The following is a 17839-nucleotide window of genomic DNA, read 5'->3' on the forward strand; positions in this document are numbered from 1 at the left end:
ATACTTTGTAATAGAATAATAAATGAAGAGATTTTGTTTCTGAACTGCTTTTACGTGACGCGTCGAGCGATTCTCGTCTTCCACGTAAAGAAGTCTACCTGGCAGCGGTTTAAGAATTCAGGCCGGAAGTGCACAAGAGTCGCAGCTTTCGAAGACGATCGTAAAACGTCCCGTCAGATCTCCGCCGTTTCCTGATCCCCACCGAGGTATTCTTCGCCGAGTAGCTTCACCGAGGCATTAACGAGCGCTCCTAGTCGACGAGAAAGTTCAGCGACGCCTGTGCGCGGCAAATCTCAACGAACTGAATTCTATGGGCGCCTTCGTAAGCGATACGTACGCTAGGAAATATATCGAGAACAATTGTACCTTAGAAGGGCCAGAGATCCTATGACATTACATTTAATCATTGTATATATATTTATATAATCTATCTTTGCAATCTGAAATCACGATACGACATTGATAGTTTTTTCTCTGATCTCGCAAGATGCAGAATTATTTCCAGATACATCAGACAGAGAAACAATCTTTAGCTATTATGTATGATAGAATTTTTATAGAAATAGTACACGCGTTAAAAATATAGTCATGTAAATTTAAATACGACCTTGCGCTATTAACGAAAGAATCTAACAAAGATCGATTCGAGAAACAGAGTATTTATTAATAAATCTTGAGAGAGAGATTGGCGTCTCAGGTACGAAAACAAAGTGACAGTGCCGGGACGGGAAAAGACGTGCAACTACCGAACGTGGGCGGAAGTGCGGGCGGTATCGTGCCAAATTCTAAATTCCCTTCCATCTCGCGGCCGTGCATGCGCGCCCCGCGTTCGAATAAGGCTCGCGTCCAGAGAGCAAGGACATTCATTGGCCACAATTCATCCGTCGTGCCGTGCCCGGCCAATCGTAAACTCGGCCGGCACTTTCCTCCGGTATTCTCGTCGTCGTCGTCGTCGGCGCGCCTGGTATCGCGCGCAAAGGGCCTACCATGTGCATAGATAACGCGGCGGATTTGCACGCGTACATCGCGTGCGTATGGACGCGAGGTACGCGCGTACATGCCGGGTAAGTCGAGGCGCGGATTCGAGCGACGCGGCAGTTTCCCTGCTCGGCAACGTCCGCGCATTCTCGCGCCGCGTCGCGCCGGCCAGTTAAAAGTCGCCTCCATGCTGCCCGCTCTCTCGCTCCGTGGCGTCAGCCGCGGTTAACAACAACCGGACGCGTCGAATCGGCCGACGGAATCGTCGACGGGGAATCGCGGCGCGCGAGCGCGCGCGCGCGCTTTGCCCGGCCGTTTCGAGATTTCATCTCGGCCTCTTGCATTTATATAGTTGTACGCCGTATCGCGTATAATAGATTATTGTTGCTGATACTACTACTCTAGCGCGAGTGCAGCTTTTCGACAAACGATCGAGCAACTTTGTCGAGCTTTATAAATCAGATAACTTAGAGAGAGAGAAAGATAAAACGATATTTTATATTCTAAATTTATTTGACGATTTCAAAATTCTCTTCGTAAATGTTTATATCGTCTCGAAAACGACTTTCTCATAGACTCTACAAAATTTAATAGACTATCTAAATCATCTAAAGATAAAATTTTTTAAAAATTGCAAGAAAAAGAGAAAAAAAAAACAAATAAAACATTTATATATAAATTTAGTTGGGGGGATATCTTAATAACTGAAGAAGCTTGCCGGTGTAGACGCGCGTATAAAGACAATATCGCCGAAATATACAACGGCGCGTCTCTCGGACGCCGACGCCGTCGCCGTCGCCATCGCTTCCGAGGAGAAACCGAGCTCGACGTTACGCGCGGCGCGGAGCGGCGTCGTCGGCGTGCATACGTGTGGCACGCTCGTGTTCTCGGTCTCTGCCGAGACGAGACGAGACGAGACGAGACCTCGGGGCCGCGCGCTCTGCCTCGCGGCCGCATACGGAATGACGCGCAAAATTCGCGGAATTGGCCGACGCGGGGAGGTCAGCCGATCGTACAACGACGGCGCACGACCCCCGGCGTCCTTTCGCCGTCGCGGCGTCCCGATGACGCGCCCCTTTTACCCGATAGGGAATAAAAATGTTCCCGGTGAATTTTCTTAGGCTGCGCGCCCTATGGAACGTGGCTCGCGCGTTGTCTGCCCGCGCCCGCCGCCCCCCTCGCCGCTCGGCCGCGCGAGCGAGCGAGAGCGAGCGAGAGCAAGCGAGAGCGAAGACCTCCTCTCGCTCGGCCGTTCTTGCGCTGCGCGCCGTATACAGCCAGCCAGTCAGTGGCGAGTTTCGAACCTAGTGGCGTTAGGCCGACTCCCTCGTGCTCGGGGGCCCCTGCACCGGAGAGACCGAAGGTTCCCCGGTGAAGGCTGTCGCTCGGCGCTCTCGACGCGCTCCTCGAGCCTGAACCTCTGAGACGCTCTATACCTCGCGTCAAAATTTACTCCCGCGGATTCTTCTTTCCCGTTTTCTCTCGAGTCTCCTCTTTTTTTTCTTTCGCCACGCAAACGTCATTTTTTTAATATTTAATTGAATATTTCAAAAATCATAATCGAGTAACTTTTTCTTTTTTTTTTTCTTTCAGATCAATTCAGCAAACTCACATCTCGCAGTAAGTTCATATAATGTCTCCGATATATATTATCGATTATAATAGGAGGCGACAAAAATATAAAACAATTTATTGTAAGAATTTATATAATCGAGCGATTCCTCGAAGGATCTTTCCCCGATTTTCGAAGAAGGAAAGAAGCGCGGAAAACGTTCGGTCGGCTCTTTGCGAGCGAGAGCGCGCGATTACCTTGCCGGCCACAAGGTCCTGGCGTCGCTCAGTGGCGCGATTGACCGTGCTATCTCGGTCGTCTCGTGAGATATTAAACAGCGCCGCGACGAGCCTGCAATCGGTGCGATCTGCGCACGGACCGCGCGAGTCCGCGAAGAGTCATTTTGGAGTTTCTACCGTTCCGCCGTGTCGTTGAAATATTTCAGGCGGCCGTCGTCGATCCGTTCTCCGATAACTTTCATCGACCGACCGCGCTATCACGGACTTTCTCGAACGGAACGATTTTTCTCGATCGACCTTTCTTGCGTCCTGAGAGAAGGATATTTAATATCGCAAGCTCCCCTCCCCCTTTCGCGTCACCTCCCGCCTCCCCTCGCGCGAGAGAATCCGCTTCTTTTTCGCAAACGCGATCCGACATTTTTCTCCTTCCCTCCCGCTCCTCCCGCGCGTTAATAAGCGTCGCTAATCATTCGACGATAAAAGCATTGTTTATATCTGAAAAGCTGCGTACTTGGACAATGAATTTCCTTTCGCTCGCGATTTAGAGTGACATACACAGTCCTACCGGTATTCAATTCGATATTAATTATGTAATTAATTTGCGCGGCGTGAATGGAACGTATCCTTTCATTTATATATCAGTTACAGCGAAACGTCAACAATATGGCATTATGCGTTTGGCGAGCGATCGGATTTTTTTTTCAAAATTTACGTCAAGAGCGACGCGAACATATGTTAGCGTCGATACGGAGATCATCCCTAGGTCGCTCGTTTGTTTTCCTTTTTCTTTCATTAACGTCGATAATCGGCATCGCGAGATTAGAAATTGCTTTCGAATAATTTTTCAAACGTGTGTCATATATCGCGATTTGATTTTCAGAGATGGAATTTTCGAAATGTCGACGGACAAAGCGCAACCTCGGGAGGGAGGGGGGCACATCGGCGCGCGTCTACGGCACTGACAGTCGTGTCGGAGTGCAGGTGGGCCGAGCGTCGACGGAAACGGCCGAGCGCGCATTCGGGGGAAAACCGAGCGGCGCTACTCGGCGAGGACTGTTGTCAGTGTTCAGTAATGCTTCGCATGGCCAGCTAACTACTAGTATGTGCGTCGGTGACAGTCGCGTATGTCATCTGTTCGGAGTGATCGTGCGATGTTACTCGAGGAAGCTAACCGGGCTAGAGCCGGCGGCCGACGCGTACGTCGCGCAGTGAATTCTTCGTGAGACTGTGAATTAAGAAGGGAGAAAAGCGAAACGGGAGAGGAGATATACCTAGAAAAGCGCAAACGGACACGTACGTGGAAAAGACGGACAGTGAGTGGAGTGAGACACGGTGAGAGAGCGCGAAAGACGGAAAGAGAGAACGGACGAGCAGAACTCATCGCGCCAGGGCCGAAGTAACGTGGAACTTTGGTTTCGCGTATCCCGTCCGTTGGTGTTCGTTTTTTCTTTTTTTTCCTTCTCTCTCTCTTTCTCTCTCTTATCCGTCTCGAATATCCAGTGACTCGGAGAGGAAAAGAAAACGGACCGTCGCGGTAGCACCGTGTGCGGCAGTGCAGCAGCAACGTACCAAGATGCTGTCGTCAGTGTCAGCGAAATAATAATGTGGTGCGACGTCAGTCAGGTGAGTTTGGCGCGCGGTTCCGCGGCGCATCGCTCTCTCTCTCTCTCTCTCTTTCTCTTTCTCTCTTGCTCCGCGGCCGGCCGCCGTCCTTTTTTCTCGCAACCCCCCATCCCCTCCGCGCGCGCGTTTGCACTTCCCCGTATGCATGTACGTGCGTTCCCTTTCGGCGTGTACGACACGCGTGCCGCGTTTCCGCGTTTCGCGCCGGTCGAAGAGAGCGGGTTACGTGATCGCTCGTTGCTCGGTCGCTCCAAGAACGACGCGATCGCGAAAGAGCCAGGCTCGAGTGTTTGGTCGTCGGGCTTTAATCTCGTTGATAAGGACGTTACGCGCGCATCGATAGCACCGGTGCGAAGCATCTGGCTTCTCTTGGTCGACGGTAGTTCGCTCCGAGAAAAGTTGACGGCGGAAAATCTCGCCCGTTGGGCTCCTTCCGATTTCTCGTTCCGTCGGCTTAACCGCGCCCGCGACGACTATCTTCGGGGGTAAGGCGGCTCGAAAAAAGAAGGAAGACACTCGCCGCTCTTTCTCTCCACGGCGCATCGCGCTTACAGCGTTCTCGAAAAATCGATCAACGTTCCCGTACTCGCTCGCTCGCCTCTCGGGCCTCTCGCTCGGAGCGAAAAATCGTCGGCGGCGCGCGCGAGACGCGCGATCGCACATAGGACATCCAAGTGTCAGATTTGACGCGTGGTAACCTCGTGTTCGGTAGTTTGAATTCGAAGCGATCCCGCGTTTCCTTGGCCCGGCGGGGGGAAAGGCAGGAGGGCGGCCGCAAGGGGAAAGAGGATGACGAGGCGAAGCTCGACGAGGGGGAACGACGAGGTGGCTCGCGTACCGTGTGGGCCGTGGAGTCAGCGGGGAGCGAGAGAAGAGGGGACGGAACGAGCGACAGCGGCAGCTTGATAACGCAATAGGGGGGTAGGGATGGGACGAGGAGGGACGAGGAGGGAACGAGGCGGCGGAGTAGAGTGGCGTGGATGGGGAACGCGGATGGCGGGGTAGAGCGGGTGGAAAAGGGAGAGAGAGATCGCCCGAGGCTGCTGGCTGCCTCTTCTTCGCTTGGCCAGCGCCGCGAGGAAACCTAGCGTCGGTTCGGAGATGCCAGGGTGGGGATACGGTTATAACCAACCATCAAGGGGCAGCGTCGTCATGGTTACCACGACGACAACAACCCGATCTGGTCTAGGGGGGTGTTTTTAAAGACATATTCGCTTTTGCCGCGTCTCCCGCTCGCTCTTTCTCTCTTCCATTTCCGGCGTTCTCATTCTACCCTCCTCTCTCTCGCTCTCTCTCTCTCGCTCTTTCGTTTTAGTCCTTTTTCCTTTATCCCCTCCGCCTTTCCCTCTTCCTAGCGATTGTTTTTCGTCACGAGGTCTTTGAGCGGCGAAATGTTTTGCGACAAAATCGAAGAAGAGGGGCGATATCGTAATCCACGAAGAGAGCGCGGCTAGAGTCATAATTTTGCGCCACCGCCATCCGAATTGTTTTTCGAGATCCCTCCTAGCGAATGGTTATTAACGTTATTTGTATAAACTCAATCTATTAATCATCGTGTAATAATATCGTGGGCCGAATTTTTAAGTACGATAAAAATATAGTTTAGATTACGAGATGAAGTTTAATATAAAACACATTGGAACAAGAGTAAAAAATTCTTACTCGCGTCATATCTCTTGCGTAAAAATAAGTCTGTTAAATCTTGAAATCGAATGCAGAGTTTTCAACTTTTTATTCAATTTTTTTAAATCCGACATTACCACACTATAGAAATTCTTTCGACTTATCATTCTCGGGTTATTGGAAATCGACCTGTCGTACTGGTTTTCGGTGTCGAAAGTAAAAAAAAAAAAATGATTACTCCGAGCTGCCATAGCACTTCAAATGCCAACCGCAAGCACTGTTTTGTTTGGACGATTAACTGTAGGTCCACTCGTGTGAAATTACACCGTAAAGGCATACATTTACACGATTTGCTTTTGATGATCATTTCGGACAAAACCATTCAAAGCGAAAGGAATACTGTAAATAGTATTTCAAAAACATTGATGAACCATTAAGCCAAATACAGCGGAATCATTTTTTTTCACTTTGTCCAAATGATCATCCGTAATGAAATGATTTACAACGAAGCGTATAAATGACGTTTCGTGTCGAATAATTTCCGAGACGATTCGAAAGTTTTTCACGTTTAAATGTCAACGTTAGATTCGTGTATCCCCCTAAAACTATAGACAGATTACAATCGAAATTAGAGAGAATTTTTGAGTTAGTTATCCAGAATATATATATCAAAAGTCAATGCATTCAAAATAAAAGATACACACAAGTATAGGAATATTTTATACAGTATAAAAATATCTTGATATAAAATTTTCCGCGCGATATAATATTTACGTCTCATTCTTTAAAGATTAGCGAGGAGAATCAATTATACCAAAGATCACTCGCAATTTTCGTTTTTTAGTGTAAAAGAAAGCAAATGAAATTTACTTGTTTAACGCAGGAGCGATTTTTCGCGTAAAATTAAACGATTTTTCGGACGTAAAATTGGCGCACGGACGTAGAGCGGACGCGTCTACCAAAATTCGGGTGACGATAAATCAGCAGTGTCTAGGGGATGAAGGTGTGGGTGGTACACAGACACAAAAGGGGGGAGGAGGGAGGCAGGGCAGAGGAAAAAGAGAAGGACAGAGAGGAGGAGAGGGTTTTTCGGCGTTTCCGACGGCCGGTGCGCCATCGGTGGCCCGATGACCGACAAAACGAGCAGTTTTTCCACGTGGTTTCGCGTCGTACGCGACAAAAGGTTGTCTCGTTGTGTGCGCGTTCGCCGGCGCATCGTTGAACTTGGAAAAATTCGTGCACGCGTTCACTTAACCCTTAAAACCCCCCCTGTCAAACTCGATGATGAATTCGCAGCTGCTCAATCACCAACCAGATAATATAAATTGTAGTTTGTTTTAACTGTACAAAAAATTATTCTTATTACAACAATTTTTAAATTATAAGATAATGCGATTCTCTCTCTCTCTCTCTCTCTCTCTCTCTCTCTCTCTCTCTCTCTCTTTATTTCTCTGTCTTTCTTCATATTACAACAAATATTAACGAAAATATACGTCTAATGTGTCTCAGTGCAGGTATTCTTTCTAAATATTCAAGAGAGAAAACAAGCATTTTTTAACATAAATTTCTCGCTCCTTTTAACTCTGATTAGTTTAGGACTCGGATTAAAATATGATTAGGTACTTGTCAGTAAATATTCTCAAAATGCTACATTCTTCGAGATGTTACACGGTTAACACACGTGTGTGTCTAGTAGCTTGCCATCTTTCTTTGCTTCATCCGTTTCTCTAAATTCTGTCGATGTAAATAAACTTAGATGCTAATTTCGTGGGAAACCGCGACGAGTATCGCGTCAAATATACGCACGCTAATCAAACTTTTTTAATAATATTTTAGCGAGAAGCGCGCGCTTATATAAACACAGACCGGCGAGCATCGATTCATCAGAAAATGTGCAACTTATGTGACATAACTCCTCCGCAAGTTCTATTTCTGTTCGCGATGTATTTCCGTATTATCGACGCAAGCGGAATGGCGGATGCTGGACCCAGTGTTTGATCCGATGCCGAGAGGCAAACCGCTGACCAAAAACGCGCACGCTAATTTCGCGATAGTCGGTATCACAATATTAGAATTGCTCGCTTACCTCATTAGTCGATCAAAATCAATATCCCATATTTATCCCGAGCAATAAAAACGACGCTCCACCGACGCTCTGACGATGCGGAACGAGGGATGTTTTTAATTTCTATATTACATCTACGGTAAAATCTATATTTCCAAGTCCGTGTGCGCACGTGTCGGTGTACGCGTGCATGAAAATCCTCCCGTAAACCGAATAATATTTATTTCCCGATGGAGAGTCGACGCTCTCTCGCACACGTTTACGCTCGAAATTATATTTCAATATCGCGCATCTCGCGCGGGATGAACGCGCCGGAAGCTCGTCGACTCCTCGACGGATTATTTCGACCGATCGAACGCGCGCGTGTGCCACTTGGTGTTGCCGCATGTCGCAACGTCCCGTCAGCGCGGCTCGGCGCGGCGCGAGTCGGCACAAAGTGAGTCCAAGTTTCCCCTACCTCCTACCCTCCCTCCGAGCACCTCCGCGTCCTTCGCCCCTCGGCACCGCGGCCCTCGCGCGCCCACCATCACGGGCCATTAACGAGAGAGTTATCGACGCGCGATCTGTCAATAGGCTTCTCCCATTCATAAATTCGCCGGGCCGGCGTGCGGCCGCCGCCGCATAGTTTTGCCGCAGAAACCACGTGGCGGCGACGGCGGCGACCACGAGACGTACCGATGGACACCTCCGCCGTTACGCTACGCGACCGGGCCGTTCCCGCTCTAACCGCGTGATTTACGACCGGCCTCCCCGTTTTAAACGCATAGGGACCGGCGCACCGAGCGCTCCGAGCCCGTTCCCGCGGTCTGTAGCCGAATCTTGTTCTCTCTCCGCCGATTGCGGGAAGTCTGCTCCGGCACTCGCTGCGTTAAAGGGAAATAAAACACCAGGGTGCACGTATCTCTCCTTCTGAATATTGTATGATGAGAGCTTGTGCTTCAAATTTTGTCTACTGGAACTTAGAGATGTGTCTTCTCAATGAATCTCGAGTTATTTTTTTTCTTTTTAGGAATATGTATGATAATTATTGGTTATCTTTAGGAATGTATATTTTTGTGAAAGAAGTTTCTTTATTCTCTCTTGTTTATTATCGATGCACTTTCCTCGAATACTCAATGTACTTCTGCAATTGACTTTTTGTTCGACATCACATCGTAAATTGAGTAGCGCGGGTCTTTAACAACGTCGAGTCGTGGTGATCTTCTCTCTGACGCAGCTTCGTTCACTGCGTTCTTAATTTTTATTCTTTTCTGCTTGCTCATCTCGCGTGTATCGCGTTGCCGGGTAGAGGTTATCGTTCCAAGTTGCGCTTTTCGAACGATGTATGCGAGAATAATATACAAGTAGCGTCGAATTTAAAATTTATCAATTTGCAAAGAGAAGACTACTATATTTAAAGTCGTTTAGCATATATGTGCTTGAAGAAATATTCTTTCTCTTTATGAAAGATGTTTGAAAATCAGAGCGTTCACGTTCCACGAAAAGCTGAAACAAATTCTGCGTTCGCTGCAACATACGTAACTCGCCAAAACAAACACGTGTAAAAATGTCCGGATGTGTGTGACGGTATCGCAAGATCGATGAATCATGAATTACGAATATTGTAACGCCGTCTACCTCCACCCATGACCCCACCTCTCATGATCCCCTTCCCTATCGCTATCGGAGACATCGAGGCACGTGGTGCATCGTACACGCTTCGCATCGGCATCGCGTCGTCGCGCATTGTTTTGTTTACGTTACGCGAACGGTCCGCGGCGATTGAAAAATTGGCCCGGTGTAATCGATACGTCAATCATGCGCGGGCGTACGCGCGCGATGAGTATCAAAAGGCAGAGCGTAAAAGATTACTTTGTATCTCTTGCTCGATTCATCCTTCTTCCACCTAATTTGAATGAAACTATCGTCGATCCTTTCACAGCATCGTTTATCTCTTGTTTCGATAAAGAGGAAACTATATAGTGTTAGTATTTAATGCACCGATAAAATCTGTCGATACGTTTATTTCTTTTTAAAGACTCATTTTAGCTGCGAGATAAATTATTTCCTCTTTGAGGATTTTTAACTTGTTGAAATCGGAGCAATCGGAAAATATCTTTCACTGAGTAAATCTATTCGTGAAAAAGATGTCTGTTTCGGGGAATTGAAATATAATAATTTTTATGGAATAATTCGGGAACATTATTGATATTTTGAAATTGAAATAATCGAAATAAAATATTCTTTTGATTTCTAACATGCTTGCAAAAACAACGATTGCTTCATGACATCTATTGAATATAGATAGTACTGACTTAAACCTTTTTATTTTTATAACTTAAATGGGATTAGTTTGAGTAAACTAAACTTTAGATGCAACAAAGTCTAGTTTTATAGAAACAAGGTCTGTCTCTGCCTCTTTGAAAGACATGAGAAATGTATTGTTTTCCATCTTTCTAACATTAATGTAGAACGATTAGATGCACAGAAACAAAGGCTATCTTAAGTTAGAAAGTAGAAACGTGCGAGACGAGTCGCTACATGTACGCATAATTAATTCTTTTCTAACACTGACACTTTATTATATAGATATATAAAAAACATAAGATTATAAACATACGCGTACGTGTGCTTTACATTATAAGAATTTCATGATTGTGTAAAAAAAATTATTTGCTCGAACGGAGGCCTCATAATGCGGCTACTCTCGAGTTGTGTGAAAGAATAGCGGATTTTGTCCGGTGTTTCATCTCATCCGGGCTTTTCTCGCGCGACTCCATCAGCGGGAATCTTCCGTAAAAATAACCGTTAGCGATACCTTGCGAGCTGGTAGAGACGCACGGAACAATGTAGTTTCACAGTATCAAGAATTGTACGCGAATAGTTTCTCCATACATTGCACGTATTTTGTATTATATGTATATTGCTAGGCGTTGTTCTGATTAAAATACTATCGCATTACAAGTACTATGAGATGCGATAAAATATTTACATCTTTTTAAAAGAGAGAAGTAACATTTTTTATTTTGCAAAAATCAAGCTAAATGTAATTAAAGCATGTACAAGTGTCACGTAAGATTTAACTGTCACGATCGTACGCTAATCTCCAAAGACCGAATACTCTTTCGCTTAAAAAGAATGTGGCCAGTACACGTATATCACGCTGCTCACGTAAAGGTTAAGGTTGGCGCTTATAAGCGCCCTAAATTCGTAAAGCGGGCTTGAATTAAGTGCAGCGCATACCTCGTGAACTCTCGGCGTCGCGACACCCGACGATGCATCGCATTCTAATCGAGTCGCGCGTGCGACGCCGCGAAACTCTCGTCCTCTCTTGCGGTAGGTTAAGGTTAAGCACGAGAGAAGAAGAACGGAGAGAAGGCAGCGAAACGCTAGAGGGAGAGGCGAGATGTGAACGGAGAGTTTCGCGGCCCCGTTCTCTTTCCCCTTCATTAACGAGACCGCGCGGGCCTTTTGTGCGGGCGAATTTCACGCCCACCGCTACCTTAATGGCTATCAGCCTACGGTGGCGGCGGTGGCTGCGCGACACAATAGCACCTGCTGCTCGTGGCAGGACACGCACGAATTCGCTGTCCGAGCAGCAGGTGCCGGGACTTTTGTCCGTCAACACCGTCCCAGCGAGAGATCGCGCATCTTATTGTTACCAGTGATTTATTAGCCACTTGCGATCGGTTCGGGAGATATTCTCTAATGTCAACATCATGTTTGAGAAGAAACTTTGTATTGTAGCTTAACCAAACGAGACTTGGACACCCCAGAGGTGTTTCTGGGATATTCCGCGGAGAGAGGATCCTCGGACTCAGCAGGATAGTTTAACGCGGTCGCATGGGTCTCCCCCTCCTCCCTCCTTCGTCGAGAGAGTCGCGTGCCTCTCTCAAACGAGCCCGCCTTAACACGCGGGACACACGCGGCAGTGGTTTACTCACCGGCGCGACGACGGAGGAAGCAACAGTTGACGATATCGACGTGAATGAGGACGGTTTATGTACTTTCTACGGCGCGCGCCGTAGGAAGGACTCGCGCGTATGCGTGAGAGGCTCTCGCGTTACGCGCGTCACGAGAGAGAGAGCGTGTATACGTCGGGTATATGTACCATAAAGTGTGGTATAAACACACACGAGCAAAAGGATCGAGGGGGGAATTTGAGGGGGGAAGGAGGAGGGTATGGGCGAGAGCAAGACGGAGATAGACAACGCGCCTCGTTGGGTGACGGTGGGTGACGCGGAGGGTTCCCACGGTGGGAGGGAGAAGGGTGGAGACTACGAGAGAGCCGGCCGAAGTTGGTGAATTCGCCCCGAGTACGTATACATGCGCGTATGCGTGTGTATGTGTCGGGTGCATTGTGGATGTTCCCTCCCTCCAGACCTCGACACAACCGGCGCGCGATGTGTACTACTCCTTCCGTTCCGCATCCCGTGTTCTCCTCCTCTCCCCTGAACCCTGCTGCCCCCCGTGCCTTTCCACATCCATCCCTTTCGACCACACTGGAGATTCACCTCGTTGTGCGCCTCGTCTCGCCTCATCTCGCTCGCTCGCTCGCTCTTTCCATTCCTCCTCTCTCCCTGTCGCAATCTCCCTTCCCCCCCTCGCTCGCGGTGCAACGAGCGATACACTTTGTCGTCGTCGTGTAGTCGCCGCCGCTGCTTCCATTCCGCGGCTCAGTCGGTTTCGGCTCGGTTGCCGGTGAGGTTCGTGCAGGGAGAGATGCGCGTCCGTACGGATGCCGGACGTACATCTGTCACTCACGAGTCCAGACGCACGCGGCGAGAAACTCGCGCCCTTGCGCGATCGTATCTTTCATCTATCATTGCGATGTTAGAAACACATGCTACGTTCGTTTTAGTATCAATTTACCTGTCACCTTATTTTTATTACTTGTCGTCCCTTGACGACTAGAAATTGAAAAAAGTAAATTTGCTATTTGATTAATATGAATTTTATTTTAGATAATATAAATTTCCGTTGAAGTAATCTTCATCTCCCGCTCGAGTATCGATCTCGATGCAGCGAAATATGCACGAAACATAATTTATATTATATAATGTACAGAGAATAAAAAATAAGTAGAATTAAAATTGCGAATGAAAATTCAAATTTTTAAGTTTCAACTTAAAAAAAGTCACCTCTCTCGTTTGCTAATTGCATAATCGTCAAAAGATTCCGCTGCATAGGATTGGAAATGAAGGCGGATAAAGTTACAAGGCATTATTATCTAGAACGCTTTTGTAGGGAAAGAGGACCGCGAACACCTGCACGGAGCGTCTGTAACGCGAACATTTCCGGATTAGAGCCGGCGCGCGTATGCGCGTGCACGACGTTTGACCATGAATGAAGCCTATTTGCGTACGAGCAATAACAGGTGACACTCGACGGCTGTTTACCTTCCCTATCGGTAAAAAGAGGGGCTGGGTATGCGGCGAGCAGCGGGCGGGCGGACGTAGAAGGGATCGTAAACACGTAGAAGGGAGGGGCGTTTAGGAACCACGTGGATAGCGCCGTTTGAAGGAGCCGTCGCCGCACCGCATCGCACCGCACCGCACCGCGTGGCGCCTACGTCTCGTACGTATCTATGCGTGTGTTCTCCCGCGCGCGCGAGAATGCCGCCGGCTTTCGACGACGAGTGTCACGGACACTTGCGAACACTAGTCGGAGCACCGTGGTATGCCGTGACACATCGGCGACTCACATCGCGCCGATGTTCCCTCGCGAGGTCGCCCGCGGATTCGGACCTCGGTCGCGACGCTGTTGGATCTATTTCCACTTTGCTCCACATTCGATAAAAAGCAATGGTCTTAGTTCTCTTCGATTCATGGATGGATTTCATAATTAATCGGTCTCGAACGGAACGATATTCAGCATCTCTCGTATGCACTTGATCTAATTTTAGCGCGCGAAAGAAACTTTTTGCGAACTTGGACATTTCGCTGAAAGTCGAGTCCTGTGCCTTCAGCCTGATTACGATGCTGCTTTTTATTGATATTTCCGTCAATGCAAAGGATGAATATTTTTGTTATTTTGCATTGTACATTTTGCTATTTTAAACCAATGTGTTGTATGGATATCGCGCAATTTTACTATAAATACTTCTTACATGTCTTCACGGAAGTACATGTAATTATACTGTAATATCGTGCTAAACCGATCCATAATGGGTCGTAATGAAAAGCAGGCAGTTTATAGCTCGTATAGGTAGATAATTATAGAAGATGTGACAAAATTGTATCACGATAAAAACAAAACCAACCGTAATTAATGATGCTATTAAATTAGTTACACAATTGATACGTATTTATAATCATGTATTCGAATTTTTACAAAATATTAATATTTCGTTTTATATCATTATATTTTTAGATTCTCATATAAAGACAAGAAATCGTACGACGAGGAATAATATATATTTGGAAATGATTTAAACTGACAAAAACATATCTTGATAAACAGCTGCAACCGAGCGAATATTCACCAGTATCGATTTGTACGTTGATTGTGTGTACGGCAACGATCTATATATCTAAACTAAGCCATGCGCAAATGTTGTAAATCATTTCCACAATGAGCGTTTATAATTATCCATTTGAAACAGAAATACCCTTAAGATTAGCTGTCAACCGTTTAGGGCCAGTCAAGGTGATTTAGAACTAGTCAAAACAAAGTGACGTAAAGCTCGGGCGAGTACCTAATACATTTTAAGCTTTAATACCCGAAATAGTCTATTGTTATACCGTGACAAAATATTCTTTTATGCCGCAAATTCCTTTCAATCATCGTGATCAGCTGATTTAAATGAGGTACAATGTAAGAACATTTATAACGATAGATTACACGTTTGATTACACATTTATTTGCGTGTAACTATAATTTAATAGTATTTCATCACCCTAAATATTGAATAATTTTTACGTCATTTCTCTCGCGACGGATTAAATCTTGGGGGTGGTTCTCTCGCTGCAACTTGAACCGCTTTTGACAGCCGGCGTTCCCGGTTAATCGCCAACTCGCGATTCCGCGAGAAGAGACGCGATAGCGACAGGACAGAGCGCACTCCTGCTCGTCGTTTCTCGTCGTCCGGCATTGACCCGGTAATGGAAATCTCCTTTTAACGATCAAAACGTTGCATGTGTATATCAACCGTGTGTGCGTCTAGAGTACCGAAGGTACATGTACGCACCCCTTGTCCTCTCCTCCAACGTATTCCCACTCTTGTTCTCCTTCCCCCCACCTTGAATGTTCGTCGCTCCCTCCGTCTCTTCCCCTCTCCCCTTTCCTCCGCCGACTCTGTCTACCTTCCCTCCCTCCAATCTCCTTTCGCCTCGCTCTTTCTCTCTCCGTTTCTCTCTCACCATCTTCCCCTATCTCCCTTCTCTGTTCTCTCTCGTCTGTCCTCCCTTCGCTTCCTAAGATCGTATAGCATTCCATCGAACCGGAATCAAACGAGCTGGCGTGGTGGGAGCGAGAAGAGGATGCGGCAGGATAGGAATATATATATGTATAAAAGTGTGTGTGCGTGTGCGTGCACACTGGGAAAGAGGCCAGAGCGGGGAAAAAGCGAGGAGAGGAGGGAGATTGAAGGAAAAAGATGGAGGAGCGGGGACGGGGGAGAACGGGGGTGGCAAAAAGACGGAAAATAGAAATAGAACGAAGCAGGAAGGGACTGCGACGGAGGAAAGAGCTGCTAGACAAATAGAAAAAGAAGAAGGAGCCGAGGGTATGACGCGATAGAGGCGATCTTGGGAGCCTACGTCCCTTTCTATCCCCTTTACCTTGAGCCTCGAGTATCGTCCTGCACGTATGCGATGATATTTACTTCAAGGCCACCGAGAGAGCTGTCTACGAGCAACATGGTACCGCGTGTGCTGCGTGACTGCGTTAGGCATCGCTCGAGCACTCGAATACAAGTATATGAGTCGTTGATAGAATTGAAAAATATGATAGCGATTGTATTCTTTGACGATGTAGGCGATTTTCTCTTGGCAATTTTCAATCGTGATTTGATAATAGATTTATTAAAGAATGAAAATTGACAAACTAGTATTTTATCGTTAATATTTCTCGATTTTCACGAAACAATAGTTTATGTAATGCGATTTTGTTAGAAAACGAATATGTGTAGGAATCTAATAATATATTAATCGAAAATATGTGACTCTTGTATAAAACTCTTTTATAAAAAAAAGCTGACGGTTGAATGGTAGAATCTTTAAAACGAAATGTCGACGTAGTTTTCGAAATGGACTCGACATACTTGTCAATCCGCGAAATATCTTTGGTAGCCCGATTAGTATTTTGGTCTCGCGAAAGGCGCCGGTTCGGATCGCGCGGCCAAGATCCATCGATTGCCTAACCAAACTTAACGCGATAGTGACCGCTCTCGCGTGACAAATAGATCGCCACGTGGTTCGGGTCATCCCTCGCGCCCCTCGTCTACCCCGCGCCTATCCCTGCTCCCCTCGGCCGCCTATCTCCGTCTTTTTCTCGCGGTCCGCTCCTCCCTTTCTCCCTTCGCGACATTCCCACGAGCTATAAATTCACGCGCCTACACACAGGTGGCACCGCTCTTTTGCCAAGTGCATGCATACAAGCAGGCAGACTCCCTTTGGAGATAGCAAGCGCGTCTAAACGCGCGGGAGAGCGTGTAGAGTGGGGGCAACGACGACCGTTTATCGTATGCAAACGGGAGTCGGCAACGTGCGCGCGACGACGACGGTAAAAAGCGGTTACTCCGCGGAACACGACGAAGCACAGATATCGGCATTCATTCAGTAATAACTATCTTCTCGCGACGTGATTTTCGTGAGAGAGACTCGCCAAATTGTACTGTCAGCCGCGGACAAAAAATCCTTATGAATTCTTTTCTTTAAATTGGGAAACGACTCTTGAAAGAGAAACAACGTTATCATGATTTTCGAGTAAAATTTCGAATTTAGATTCACCAACGGCATAAATCTGTCATATTTCGAAAAGCAAAAGAATTTCTGAACATGTACTGGATAATATTAAATTTACCCTACAATACTTCTCGTCGTTATTGCTTTTCATACTGTTTGAAATCCCGGAAAAAACTTATTTTAGCCGCTTATATTTAGCATTTCCGGCTCGCTAACACTTCCATTCGATATCGTCTTCTCTGAATAACTGACTACTAATCCAATTCTACCTATATGTCAGTAGCAACTATACTGAGAGAAAAAAAGAGTCTTTTTATTTTATACGTTATATTCTAATGTAGGCGGATGATCCGTCGGGGATGCAACGTCGCCGAAGCCGCTCGCAACGCACGCGACTCGGATGCATTTTATTGCGTGCGAAAGGCCAACCACGTGCGATGAATCGCGCGCTCTCGTGCAGGTGGCAGCACGCCGCGATGTACCTTCGCGTTCCTCGCGTCGCGCCAACGTCACGCGCGGCTACGTCCTCGCTCGCGCGAGAGCGCCTCGCCTCGCCTCGTCTCATTTCACCTCGCCTCGCCTTACCTTACCTTCCCGTACCTCACCTCACCTCACCTCACTCCATCCCACCCCATCCTCACCGTCATCCTCACCGTCACCCTTACCTCACCTCACCTCACCTCACCTCACCTCGTCTCGTACCGTCTCGTCTTGTCTCGCCTCGTCTCACCTCGCCTCGCGGCCGCGCGCACGCAAGCAACGTGTTTTTGCGGCGTGCGCGCTTCTTCGCGCGACGGCCTTCCTTCCCCCTTTTCGCGCATACGCGTGTACATATTTCTTCGTCAACTTAATCGCGCCGACTCGTAGCTTCCTT

The 17839-nt window shown here is 47.4% G+C and overlaps 1 protein-coding gene across 11 annotated transcripts in view; it reads left to right on the top strand.

Annotated features, from left to right (window-relative positions):
* The window catches only part of Tara (SERTA domain-containing protein 2 taranis), an 83990-nt gene that overhangs the window by 28711 nt on the left and 37440 nt on the right, over nt 1-17839 (top strand). For 7 of the 11 annotated variants that reach the window (XM_083108775.1, XM_083108777.1, XM_083108778.1 and 4 more), the window contains 2 exons: nt 2572-2598; nt 3650-4392. The exons of 2 other annotated variants lie outside the window; for them this stretch is intronic. In XM_083108775.1, coding sequence (XP_082964901.1) covers nt 4372-4392 — 21 coding nt within the window. In that variant the 5' untranslated portion in view covers nt 2572-2598; nt 3650-4371. The remainder of the gene's footprint in view (nt 1-2571; nt 2599-3649; nt 4393-17839) is intronic. 2 more of the 11 variants (XM_083108783.1, XM_083108781.1) reach the window with 1 other exon arrangement.

The sequence above is a fragment of the Camponotus vicinus genome, unplaced genomic scaffold (genome assembly GCF_025532165.1).
Source record: "Camponotus vicinus isolate PSW18456_S1 unplaced genomic scaffold, iyCamVici1.0 SCAF_9, whole genome shotgun sequence".
Lineage (NCBI taxonomy): Eukaryota > Metazoa > Arthropoda > Insecta > Hymenoptera > Formicidae > Camponotus > Camponotus vicinus.